General features: G+C 46.8%; 1 protein-coding gene across 13 annotated transcripts in view; it reads right to left on the bottom strand.

Moving 5' to 3' along the window:
* Positions 1-13,516, bottom strand: part of smtnb (smoothelin b) — a 68,073-nt gene that overhangs the window by 44,680 nt on the left and 9,877 nt on the right. For 10 of the 13 annotated variants that reach the window (XM_036935922.2, XM_036935921.2, XM_036935929.2 and 7 more), the window contains exons 2-5: positions 6,486-6,649; positions 4,664-4,742; positions 3,678-3,756; positions 3,166-3,227 (exon numbers count right to left, since the gene is read on the bottom strand). In XM_036935922.2, coding sequence (XP_036791817.2) covers positions 3,166-3,227; positions 3,678-3,756; positions 4,664-4,742; positions 6,486-6,649 — 384 coding nt within the window. Of the gene's footprint in view, positions 1-3,165; positions 3,228-3,677; positions 3,757-4,663; positions 4,743-6,485; positions 6,650-12,401; positions 12,575-13,516 lie in introns of those variants that run through there. The other 3 variants (XM_090190714.1, XM_090190718.1, XM_090190717.1) reach the window with 1 other exon arrangement.

Raw genomic sequence — 13,516 nt, 5'->3', positions numbered from 1 at the left:
CAGTTTCCCGTGTGTATTAAGAATGTTCCACCACCCAAAGGACTTCCAGACAACTTGACCCAACTGTGAGAAGCATTGGAGTCAACATGGGCCAGCATCCCTGTGGAATGCTTTTGACACCTTGGATAGTCTATGCCCTGATTAATTGAGGCTATTCTGAGGGCAAAAGAGGGTGCAACTCAATATTAGGAAGGTGTTCCTAATGTTTTGTACACTCGGTGTATGTGTCAGCAGCTGCTTGCTACACTCAGTTGTCTGTAGTTGGCTGCCATAGACCTCTACTCCCTGTGTGTGTGCACACGTGTCTCAACTATAGGCCATTATCTGGGGCCTCCATCTGCCCCAGGACAATCAAGCGTAGCTCAAAGAGATCCGCTCCTGTGATGTGTGGAAGGAGCCCTGCTGCTAGTGGCTGCGGTTGTTGTTGTTGGCCACGGCCCCATTACAGAGGGAGCAGACTGACTGAAGACAGACTGCTGGAGCACAGCTGGTGGGCTGGTGGTGTCCGTCTGCCCCCATTACCTCACCCTCTCCTCTCCCCTTCACCCCACCTGTAGCCCCAGGTGGAGGGGCCAGAACAGCCCCTCCACCTGAGAGGAAGCAGGCAGTGTGCCCCACAACCCCAAAAATGCTATTGTTACTTCCTGTCTAGAACCTCAGTTGAAGATATCCAGGTAAGGATAAGCTATTCATTTCATGAGGAAGCTTTTCAGATTCATAGTACCAGCGCCATTGCTAACTAGCATCGCTGGTCCCATTGTTCAGAATTCTTCCTAATTTACTTAAGTTATGGGATATTACAATCCTTTTTATTTTTTACCCCCTTTTCGTGGTATCCAATTGTTAGTAGTTACTATCTTGTCTCATCGCTACAACTCCCGTACGGGCTCGGGAGAGACGAAGGTCGAAAGCGATGCTTCCTCAGAAACACAACCCAACCAAGCCGCACTGCTTCTTAACACAGTGCGCATCCAACCCGGAAGCCAGCCGCACCAATGTGTTGGAGGAAACACCGTGCACCTTGCGACCTGGTTAGCGTGCACTGTGCCTGAGCCCGCCACAGGAGCAGCTAGTGCGCAGGTCGCTAGTATACACAGGAGTCGCTAGTACACACTGAGCTCAGACATTGGCTCAAATATACAATGCATATGGGACACACTGGTCACTTTAATAATTGGAACACTAGTCACTTTAATAATGTTTAAATACTTTGCATTACTCATCTCATATGTATATACTGTATTCTATCCTATTCTACTGTATCTTAGTCTATGCCACTCTGACATTACTCTTCCATATATTTATATATTCTTAATTCCATTCCTTTACCTTAGATTGTGTGTATTGTTAGATATTACTGCACTGTTGGCGCTAGAAACACAAGCATTTCGCTACACACGCAATAACATCTGCTAAACACGTGTATGTGACAAATAAAATTGTATTTGATCAACTACAGACACAGTCAAGAACAAGAACAGGCACATATATAGTATTGCATACAACCTTTATAGAAGGTGCCAGCCACTAATTCTCATCTGCTAGATGTGTGGGCTGAACTATTCCCTCCAGCCTCTTACAATTGCATAGTTTAACACAATTACTAAAGTCAGTATTTGGTGCCAACATCTATGACAAACAAAACCAGATTAAGGAAATACAGTTTACGAAGAAACAAAAGGTGACCTAAGCCATTAACTGACCTAAAAGCAACCAAGACAGGACTTCTAATTAAGATCACTTTATTGGTCAAATGCCCACAAGGTCCAACTGAAATTTGACTTCCGCTCTTAACCCAACACCTTCGAAAGACATATACTGTTTTTTTAACGGAGAAGTGCAGGGGGGCTGCCACACTGGGATGGGGGAGCTGTTGTGGGGGGTTAAGTGCCTTGCTCAATGGCACAATGGCAGGCAATGGCATCTAGGATTTGATAGCAGCAAAAACCCTCCGGTTGCCTGCTCACTTCCTAACAGATCTTTCCCATTGGACCCAGGATTCGAACCGGCAACCCTTCATTGCTGGCTCGCCTATCTTACCGCTAGATTACCTGCCGCCGCAGGTACTAGACCGTTAAGCATTGTTCTGTCATAGTAACTCCGGCTGAGCATGCAGCCTAACCCCCATCACCAACCCAATTTCTACAGGAATGACAGCATACAATAAGAAAAAGCTGCTCTTAGAGACTGTTGTTGTTTAACAGAGATGTCTCTAAGCATTATCAACACATTAAGCTCATCAGGCAACCTGCAATGCTTTCACAGGATAAAATATAGGATTTAATCTTGAAGTATTACAGTTGTGAATACAGTAGTTGACTTCACTGACCACAAGGGGGGGCTCTCCTGACCACATTTTTAAAGGGCTTCTGACATGCAAAGCCCCAAGCCTCTGAAAGAAGAGAGAAAGCAAGAGAGGAGGAGGAGGTTGAATGGGAGAGAGACTACATTGCTTTTCTCTTCCATTCTCCGACACAGCCAGAAACAGACAAACACACACACAGCTCTGGTTGCCACACATAATCACACTTTTTAATTTCCCTTCAGTGTGACTGACATAAGTGTGTGGAGAGTGACAGCCTGGGTAAATAGTAGTGTGTAAAATGACAGGCCTGGCTCGCAGGGTGTTCATATGACCAAGGATTTACTGTCTTCACTAAACACCAGAGCACATTTCCTCTCTGTCTCTGTGTCTACAAGGCCAGAAATGAATGGGGTTTAAAGAATGAAAATACATTCCCTCGCTATACTTTTCTTCTCCCCACCTCCCTCGCTGTACTTCTCTGCTCCCCCAACTCCCTCGCTGTACTTTGCCTTCTCCCCCACTGTAATCACCACTACTCCCCCACCTCCCTCGTTATACTTTCCCCGCTCCCCACCTCCCTCATTATACTTTCCCCGCTCCCCCACCTCCCTCGCTGTACTTTCCCCGCTCCCCCACCTCCCTCGCTGTACTTTCCCCGCTCCCCCACCTCCCTCGCTGTACTTTCCCCCTGCTCCCCCACCTCCCTCGCTGTACTTTTCCTACTCCCCCCCCCCCCCCGCTGTACTTTTCCTACCCCCCTGCTGTATTTTTCCTACTCCCCCCCCCCCCCTCCTCCTGCATCTCTGTACTCATCCCTGCTCTACCACCTCCCTCTCTTTCTCCCCCATCTCTGTACTCACCCCTGTTCCCAGGCTGCTTTGGAGCTCCAGGCCCTCAGTGGTCCTCCCTTTCTCCCATGTACCTGAAACACACACCACAAGCAACTGGTTACACACAACACACACACCTCAGCTATAGCCATAAAACTTGAGCACATAGTGAGACAAGGAGGCCTGTGTGGTTACTCTGGTGATGATTGAGTATTGATAAAGGGGAAGAGGATCCAAACCTATCAAATATTCTCATCAGGCAGCAGGGGAGCGCTGTGTACCTGCCCCCTGGAGGAAGGGTGTGTATGCTGGGGGCCTCATACAGACCAGATAGAAGCAAGGAATGGTAGGAATGGACTGCAAACTGCACCACCATCACAGGTAGGATCTGCACCGCTGCCCATGAGTGCTGTACAGATTCACACATGTCAGAGGTAGAGAAGCGCTGCCTCACCCCTGAAACTGGGTCCCACCTAGAACACTGGATCTGTCCAGGATCTACATGCTGTGCTTTCTACCTCCACTTCTTCCTCTGTACTCACCCTGCTGCTCCTCGTCTCGGAGGCGGCGGATGGCAGCTCTGATCAGTTTCCTCTCCTCATACTCATTGGCACCGTGCAGCTGACAGACAGGACAGCCAATACAACACAGGGACAGTGATGCTCAGAACCATTCATGACAAACTCAGAACGACATATAGAGCTGCAGAAACAGATGAGAAAAACAGGCTGACTAGTAATGTAACCATCTAGTCACTAGTCTAGGAAAGTGTGTGCCTATGGAGGCTCGTCTTTGGCCTACTGGAGTCTCGTCTATGGCCTACCGGAGTCTCGTCTATGGCCTACGGGAGGCTCGTCGTCTATGGCCTACGGGAGGCTCGTCGTCTATGGCCTACGGGAGGCTCGTCGTCTATGGCCTACGGGAGGCTCGTCGTCTATGGCCTACGGGAGGCTCGTCGTCTATGGCCTACGGGAGGCTCGTCGTCTATGGCCTACGGGAGGCTCGTCGTCTATGGCCTACGGGAGGCTCGTCGTCTATGGCCTACGGGAGGCTCGTCGTCTATGGCCTACGGGAGGCTCGTCGTCTATGGCCTACGGGAGGCTCGTCGTCTATGGCCTACGGGAGGCTCGTCGTCTATGGCCTACGGGAGGCTCGTCGTCTATGGCCTACGGGAGGCTCGTCGTCTATGGCCTACGGGAGGCTCGTCGTCTATGGCCTACGGGAGGCTCGTCGTCTATGGCCTACGGGAGGCTCGTCGTCTATGGCCTACGGGAGGCTCGTCGTCTATGGCCTACGGGAGGCTCGTCGTCTATGGCCTACGGGAGGCTCGTCGTCTATGGCCTACGGGAGGCTCGTCGTCTATGGCCTACGGGAGGCTCGTCGTCTATGGCCTACGGGAGGCTCGTCGTCTATGGCCTACGGGAGGTTCGTCGTCTATGGCCTACGGGAGGTTCGTCAAATATTAGTATTGATGATGTCTAACAGTAAATTCACAAGTAGTGTGTGGGGTGCACATCCACTCCCTCACCAGTCCAGTCAGCTCCTCAATGTCCTGGATGGCTTGTAGTTTCACAGAGAGCACGTCTAGGGAGCCCCCCAATTCTGACCTGAGATACAGAAACACACACTGACACATCAGAGTGCTGCTTATATGATAGTTGGTGATGTTTGAACCTGCACATATTAGGGTTGCCCGAGGGGCAGTGTAATCCACATTGGGAGACATCATACAGTGTTGTGGACCTCACTGCTCCACTCGGAACTATAGCGTGTGACGGGCAGGCGGTGGAGTAACCCAAGATGCCAGACAGTTTTTCTTGGATGGGAAAAAAATGTCATGCTTCGGAAAAAGAGATTCCCCAGCATGAGAAACACGTAAAGGAGAGAAGCACACAGCCTGGCAAAGACTTCTTCTTCCTCCTCTCCATCCTTGTACATCTATCTGCCTCTCTTTCCCTCTCGCCTCGCCTTATTGGGATTGGAGGAAGTGTGGAAGTTGGAAGAGAATATATTTTACATTCCTCGAGTGAGTAGCAAAGAATAACGTTGCTTTCAGAAGGCTTTTGTTTGTGTGCGCCCGTGCCTGCACATGTGGTTTATACACATATTCCACCAGCTTTAAAGGGGCATGTCCTGTTATTTTTGTTACCCAAGTTATCCAACTACCACAGCAAATATAACTAATTTAACAGTCATTGTTCCTAATGTGATCCAGTAGGAGTAGAGATGTAGGAGCTTAGGGCCATTGTCCTCATGTTGGGGATCTGGGAGGTCTGAAGTGCAGCCCAGAACAGGAGTCAGCTAGGAGCAGCGGTCTGCTGGAGCCCTGGCTGGCTGCAGGAGCCCTGGCTGGCTGCAGTAAAGCTGCTGTAGTAAAGCCAGTCATTAATTAGCAGAGAGGAGGAGTAAGCCGCCCACAGGGCTTGGCCTAGACGCTCCAGCCTCAACTCACTCACTACCATTATTGCCCAAAGAAAACAAATAAAAACTACAAAGATGATGATGGGCACACAAAATGATGTTCGCCTGTTAACCCTGTTCCTAATTGGATTCTAATAAATACAAACTGGTGTAATAATCAGACAGGAAGCGGAGGTGACGCTAAGGCAAAGTCATCAGTTTTCGTCCGTCTGCTACGGCTGCGTGGCATGACGGGTACTGGCGGTTACAAATCATTGAACCAGTAAATACTGCTGTAACGGGTCAATAATGAATAATGAAATACAAATAAATAAAATGCACGCAAACGACTGCATTGACGTCTTTACCTCCAGGATATGGCTTCCAGCTGCCTAATAAAATGGGTGTGCTTTCGTCTGTAGGCTATGCCAGCGATACTGTTAGGGATATCAAATTAGAAATGTATGAGAATACATAAATGTTATGCCTACACAAGTGTGTATTCGCATAACGAAAAATAGAAAATTTGTTCTTCCACCTCCCGTCTCTACTATGGTTTTTCCGATCTGCAGTGTCGTGGCCCAAATTCCCAGAAGGCCTCCCTGGATAATTATTTTGTATTTATTTAACCTTAATTTAACTAGGCAAGTCAGTTAAGAACAAATTCTTATTTTCAATGACGGCCTAGGAACACTGCCTTGTTCAGGGGCAGAACGACAGATTTTTACCTTGTCAGCTCAGGGATTCGATCTTGCAACCTTTCGGGTACAAGTCCAACGCTCTAACCACTAGGCTACCTGCCGCCCCAGAAGGAGATGGAATGCGTTATATGGGTTTGTGTGCTTGTTGTCTCAGTCTCCAGGCAGCTCACCTGGACTGGTACAATCTGTAATAGGTAACGGTGTATGTGTATGTGTGTGTTTGTTTATATTCAGATTCAGGAGGCTCACCTATGTGTGAGTTGGTTCTCTTTGTTGTCGTTCTGGCTGAGATTTGTTGGTCGGAAGCGTTTTCTGGCCAGGGCTGCCTCCATGTCCTCCATCTCCCTCCTCCTCAGCTCTCTGATGGCTGAACGGATCAGCCGTCTCTTATCCAGATCCATCGTCCCATCCAGCTACACACACACACACACACACACACACACACACACACACACACACACACACACACACACACACACACAGGGAAAGAGCGGGAGGGTCAGCAATGGAGAGCACATTGGAACACACATCTAAGAGAGCTGCCAAGACACTCAACCTCTTCCACCACCATTTAAGAACACCCACCCACACAAAACACAAATGTTTGTAACAGACAACATAAAAACAGAGGGTCATGCTCCATTTCCAGAGTGGTAATTAGCCAGTCTGGCTGTGCTGTTGGAGCCTTTTGGCCTTCCTCTGCCATGTAAAGTCAAACAACTGTGGCAGTGCAGTCAAAGCACCTCTGGAATGGCTCCATGCTCACCCCAGCCTCACCATGGGAAACAGGCCCTACCCTCTTCTCTCCGGCCTGCCTCGCATGGTAGCCCCATCTGGCCCTCTTAAGACAAGCGTTCAGAAGAGAGGGCAGAGTTATGGCCACCCTGCCCCGCCGAACACACACAGCAGAATCCCCAGCATCTTGAAAATGTTATGCCTGATCTCTGATCAGTCGTAGACTAGAGTTAAACGTAATCCTTCTTTTATGAGTGCTCAGTGTGCGACTTTCCCTTGCTTTGTTAAATAATCAAAGGAAGTTCAACATGGAGAGTGAGCAGTAGTAAGTGTTAGTTGTATATTAGTCTGTGAGAGCCAGGCAGGTTTGTATTGCTGTTGCTGCTGGGTCATGGTTTTATAGTTTGGCGACAAGTCATTTAACTTCAATAAAGCACAGAGTGAGGACCACCTGAGCATGGACCGGACAATGAGAAACAGACAGCATCCCAGCTGCTGCTGAGCTAATGGGCTCTAGGAGAGAGGCTGGGCCAGGCTGACCGTAAACCTAATGGGCTCTAGGAGAGAGGCTGGGCCAGGCTGACTGTAAACTAATAGCCCAGCTCTCTAGCTCTCTCTGAGCCCCAGGTACTATCCCATAGACATTCACATCTATGGGTATGTAGCTTCTCTCTGCTATGCAGCAGTTCCCTGGGTGCTGTGGATGGCGGTTGACTGAGACCGCAGATGAAGTGGCTACTTAGAACTCTCATCCCAAAGCACGGAGCCTTTACACATCCTCAAGTGGCTTCATCAGTTAGAGGTGTTTTATTAGACAGGGGCAGGATGAAAAGTGTGTGTGCATGTATGTGTCTGCAGGCAGCACACAGAATGTGTAAACCGGGTGCTTTAAAATGTCAGTGACAGCAGCACAAAGAGTATGGGAGAGTGGAGAGGAAGCAGTCTCCCGTCAGGTGGGACAGGCAGCAGGACTCTACTCCAACAGACAACAGCAACCTGTCAACACAAGCAGGGATGAAGAGCCCCATCTCCTCTGGTAGACAGACTGCATTGGGAGACCTAAAACGTTCCTGGAACAGCCCACATGGCCCAAGCACATCATAAGTGTGCCAATGGCTCCCTAACTTAAAGGAGTGTGAGGGGTAGCAGGGGATGTAAACTGGGGTTTAAAACAAGCCAACCTGAACAGCCCCTGTAACTGGTAAAGGAGGAACCAGGAGGTACAGTACTACTCGTGGGGAAGGCACAGGGTCACTGGGTTTGAGACCTCTGTGGTTTAGTCAAATACAGAGCTAAGCGCCTCTTACTCAAGGGGGTACCCGTGTAATTTGACTGAGGAGAAAATGTGTGTGTGTGTGTGTGTGAGAGAGAAAGGAAAAAGAGAAGATATGAATGAAGGGGAGACAAAAAAAACAGTAGTTAATGGTGGGATGGGATGTCAGGAGAGAAATTAAGGAAAATGAGTGTCATTATGCCAAAAATGGGCAGACAAGAGCAGAGTGGGAAAGGCCAGGTCATTCCTCACATTCCTGCTGACTCGGGAGTGGAGAGAGGCAAGGAGGGCAATCAGCAACACACAGTCAGGGACTGGGACAGACAGGCTCACACAGATGACACATGGGCTGGAAGCATGTCCAGAGTAGGACAGGTTCGAGGGCGCAGGCAAGAGAGGAGGAAATGAAAATGCACGTGTTCACTTCCACGCAGTGTCTCTCTCACACACTTCCACCACACAGGACGGTCCCTTTATCCACAATGAGCTTTTTGCTGCGTGAATGCTATAATTTGATTACATATCCCAATATGCTGCCAAGTCCTTAACTAGGATTTAGTGTTTTACTTTGAGTAATTTAGAGATTGATTTATTCATTTTTCAGATAACAGAGAGCGCCTGGAGCCGGAGAGACAAACCAGTGAAAACAGGTGAGAACTAGGCTACAACTAGGCTACAAGCACACCAAATACTCCACCACATGCTGCCTGTGTGGGAGGGAGTCAATCACATTAATTTCTGTTGATCAAGAGGAAGAATGCCATAAAAACTTTCTTCATCCCATGAACAGAGAATGTGACGGACTGCAGAAGGACGGTGGTCTGGCTGGCATTACCAGCTGTCCAGATTAATTACCCCAATCCTTACAACACAGACATTTAGATCACAAGATTAAACAATAACTTGTGATCATTAGGACTGACTTTTGCCCCACGCCAACAGCACGTTACTAAGTAACAGCATCATGTGGGTTCCAAAGAGTCTCCAACTGGCCAACATGTTCACAGGATTTTACCTAACGTCAACCCTGATAGGTCCAGACATGCAGGGCGAGAAATTGACTGTTGGCAGCAGGCCAGCAGCTGTAACCGTCTTTCCCTCCATCTGTCCATTTGGAAAAAGGGGGAAGAAGGAAAAGAAAAACTTGTGCCAACGACTGGGCCGGTACAGGAAAGTAATGAGTAATACAGCAAATAAAACATACCTTTGACTTGGGCGTCTGCCAAGAAAAACACAAAATAATAAAAAGAACCAGACACGGACACACAGTTATTTCACTTTTGACTCCTAGGTGTGTGTAATCGATACAGGGAGCCCACTGTAGTGGTATACAGTGCCTTCAATAAATTCATACCCCTGGACTTATTCCACTTATTCCAGAATTCTAAATGGATTAAATAGACACACAATGACATAGTGAATGATGGCATTTACATAATCATTCACAGCCCTGAGTCAATACTTTGTAGAAGCACCTTTGGCCGTGATTACAGTTGAGTTGTTCTGGGTAAGTCTCTTAGCTTTCCACACCTGGATTATTATTTTCAAAATTCTTCAAGCTCTGTCAAATTCGCTGTTGACCATTTGCTATACAACCATTTTCAGGTCTTGCTGTAGATTTAAGTAAAAACTGGGCCACTCAGGAACATTCACTGTCCTCTTGGTAAGCAGCTCCAGTGTAGATTTGGCCTTGTGTTTTAGGTTACTGTCCTGCTGAAAGGTGAATTCATCTTCCAGTGTCTGGTTGTAAAGCATACTGAACCCCTAGGATTTTCCCTGTGCTTAGCTCCATTCACTTTCTTTTTTATCCTGAAAAAGTCTGGTCCTTAATAATTACAAGCATACCCATAACATGATGCAGCCACCACTATGCTTGATATTTTGGAGAGTGGTACCCAGTAATGTGTTGAATCGGATTTGCCCCGAACATAACACTTTGTATTCAGGACAAAAATTTAATTGCTTTTCCACATGTTTTGCAATATTACTTTAGTGCCTTGTTGCAAACATGATGCATGTTTTGAATTGTTTTTATTCATTACAGGCTTTCCTTTCACTCCGTCAATTAGGTTAGTATTGTGGAGTAACTACAATTTTGTTGATCCATCACAGCCATTAAACTCTAATTGTTTTAAAATTACCATTGGCCTCATGGTGAAACCCTGTGTAGTTTCCTTCCTCTCCGGCAACTAAGTTAGGAAGGATGCCATTATCTTTGCAGTGACTGGGTGTATTGATACACCCTCCAAAGAGTAATTAATAACTTCACCATGTTCAAAGGGATATTCAGTGTCTGCTTTTTTTGGTTGTTATTTTTTTTATACCCATCTGCCCATCTTTGCGAGGCATTGGAAAACCTCCCTGGTCTTTATTATTGTATACAGAGGGAATCCGTGCAACTTATGTGACTTGTTAAGCAAATGTTTTACTCCTGAACGGATTTAGGCTTGATATAAAGGGGTTGAATACTCTACTGACGCAATACATTTCAGCTTCACATTTTTTTGTATTAATTTGAAAATAATTCTAAAACCCAAATTCCACTTTTGACATTATGGGGTATTTTGTGTAGATCAGTGACACAAAATATCAATTGAATCCATTTTAAATTCAGGCTGTAACACAATAAAATGTCGAAAAAGTCAAGTTGTGTGAATACTTTTTGAAGGCACTGCATTTCTATAATGGAACACACCGATATGTAGCTATACCCAAAGGAATCATGTGTTCTTATATTGGAATTATTTTAAATTCTGCTTATTTCAAGGTTTTATTTAACCTTTATTTAACCAGGTTAGTCAATTAAGAACATATTCTTATTTGAATTCATCCTGTTAGAATACCCAGCTTTGGTGAAGGCCTTGTCTGCATTAGCATTGAACCCAACACAGAGCTTTTGACATGGGAAACAAAATGCTGCATCTGCAGTAACCAAGTATTACAGCCACTCTACTATGAACCTGTTGCTATTAAATTAATGTTTTTGGACTGAGAACCTGCGGCTTGGGTAGGATTCTAGGCTAAGCTGGGCTGGCTCTTCTTTTCCAAGATCGTCAGGAACAGTTGGAGGGGCTGTCAAGCCATTATCCTGGCAACGCTTGTGGAAGGGTGGGTAGGCTCTGCAAGCGGAACTAGCTGGAGCTCCGCAGCATCGTCGCTGCTGGATTTGCTTGGTGATTTGATGCTGCTCCTCATCACTCTCCTTCTGGATTTGTTTGGGTACTTTGGTGAAGCCAATTTGTGATATATATTGTGGCATATTAGCTGTTTCGAGCTAGCAAAATAGGCTAAGACTAATAACACTAACACTTTACAGCTAGCTAAGAAGCTAACTCTGTAGTGGTGAGGCAAAGTTGAGTGTAGCAACTTCAACAGTAAGCTTGACCCTGCCCTTATAAATCTAAATCAAATATTATAAGCGGAGGCATATCACGTCATTCATTTAGCCTACCACAGATGAGTTTTTCCCGCTTTTTATTGAAACCCAATGGAGTGATTCCTAACCACCCTAGTGGCTTTCCACAGCCCCCAGACACCCACTGAGACACGCTCGGTCCATTGTGCTAACACAGCACAGCGAATAGACAGATTTTGCGGCAACCTGTCACTCAATTTTTACTTTTTTATATAGGGACATAAAACCAAAACTGACAGGGGCACACATTTCAACTGAGGGGGCTAGGTCCCCTTTTGCCTCCTTGTGGAGCTGGGTCCGCCCACGCATGGAACTCCTCATAACAGAGCCTGCATGAAGAGGATCCCTTCTCTATCCCCCTTTCATCACTCTTCCATCTTTCTCTCTGTTACCCCTCTGAAAACAATGGCTGCACAGTATAGTGAGGTGTAATCTGGCCCTGGGTTATTCAGTGCATATTAAACTCCTTTATTTCCCATTGGAAGCTACAGGCTGGGGCCAGGCAGGAAACCAAGTCTTTCATCCGTCTAATATGCGATAAGGCTCTTATTTACTATGAACATATTTCCATTTTAAATGGGTGTGGTATGTATTACTCATGTTGTTTGCCAGTGGCATTGGGGAATGGTTCAGAAGGTTTACCTGTCTGTTATGATGGACTTTCAGTTCTCTTTTATGACAGCTAACAGCTAGCTAGTTGCCAAGAAAATAACATGATATTAGACAGCAGGACACCTGATACCTCTACGGAGTCCATCGCTCTCAACTCTGTTTGTTCCTGTCTATCTCTCGGTTTGTGCCAGGCTGGCTTCCTCAGTGGCAGCTGGTAATCCGCTCTGACTCGGCTCTGAGGAGTGTGCTATGCCCTTATAAGGACAAACTAACTCTGGGCCTCACACTGGAGTCTGAGGCACTGATCCAATCTGCTGCTTTGCTACACTAACCCCCGTTCAGGAAATTATTACACCCCCCATCATACACACAAACACCCACTTTTCATCCTTTGTTTTGAATATGTTTTCAGCCGTAAACACTTGAGCTCTTACTGGATGCCCGTCAGGATGTCTACCCAAACCACACGTTTGATATACCCGTCAAATGAACAAAAACAGGTGAACTGGAATTGAGACATACTTTTTCATTTACCAATACGCGCGCACACCCGCTGTCAGTCAAACGTTTACCACACAACCTTGAGGGTTTGTTGTGCTCTGAGACCGGGCTTGGGGGAGGAGGATTCCTTCCAGAGGTAGGCTCTGATGTAGAGTGAATACAGCCCGGAGTGGAGTAGCTCAGGCCGTGTGATTGTAAGTCGCTCGGTACCTTGGGGAAGAAGGTGGCTGGTTTTTCTCTACCCTGACACACAGCAGAGAGACACTGTCTCTGCCTGTCCGTCATCCTACAGCAGGGATGGGCAACTCCAGTCCAGTCCTGTGATCAACTTTTCAACTAAACCTTGACAATATATTTACTATAGCTTTGTAACAAGCAAGCTGAAACTGCTCAAGAACTACCCTTGAGATGCGGTCCTCGCCTGACCTCATAATCTGAGACTTAGCTATAAGGCATCATTCTGGAGATAAGTAGGTGACACAATGTAACTAACTATGTGGTACCATTGTTGTGGTGATATGGCTTGGACTGGTATGTAGCTGCTCTGGTTTGTTTTCCCTACTGTAGTGTTTCACCACAGACCGGCAGAGACGGACGTGGGCTTGGTGCTTTATTCCGTGGTGTCCTCAGGAGCCTGTCCCAAGCTGGTGAGCATTATGAGCAGGGCCTGGTGCGTCATAATCGCCCGCTAATTGACAGCAATTGATTGGGCTACTTCAGCTGAATTACTTTTTGGACAAGTTT

The sequence above is a fragment of the Oncorhynchus mykiss genome, chromosome 11, assembly GCF_057628025.1.
Source record: "Oncorhynchus mykiss isolate SJ-2025 chromosome 11, ASM5762802v1, whole genome shotgun sequence".
NCBI lineage: Eukaryota > Metazoa > Chordata > Actinopteri > Salmoniformes > Salmonidae > Oncorhynchus > Oncorhynchus mykiss.
The sequence above is the reverse complement of the archived record's forward strand: the minus strand, read 5'-3'. Positions and strand labels throughout refer to the sequence as shown.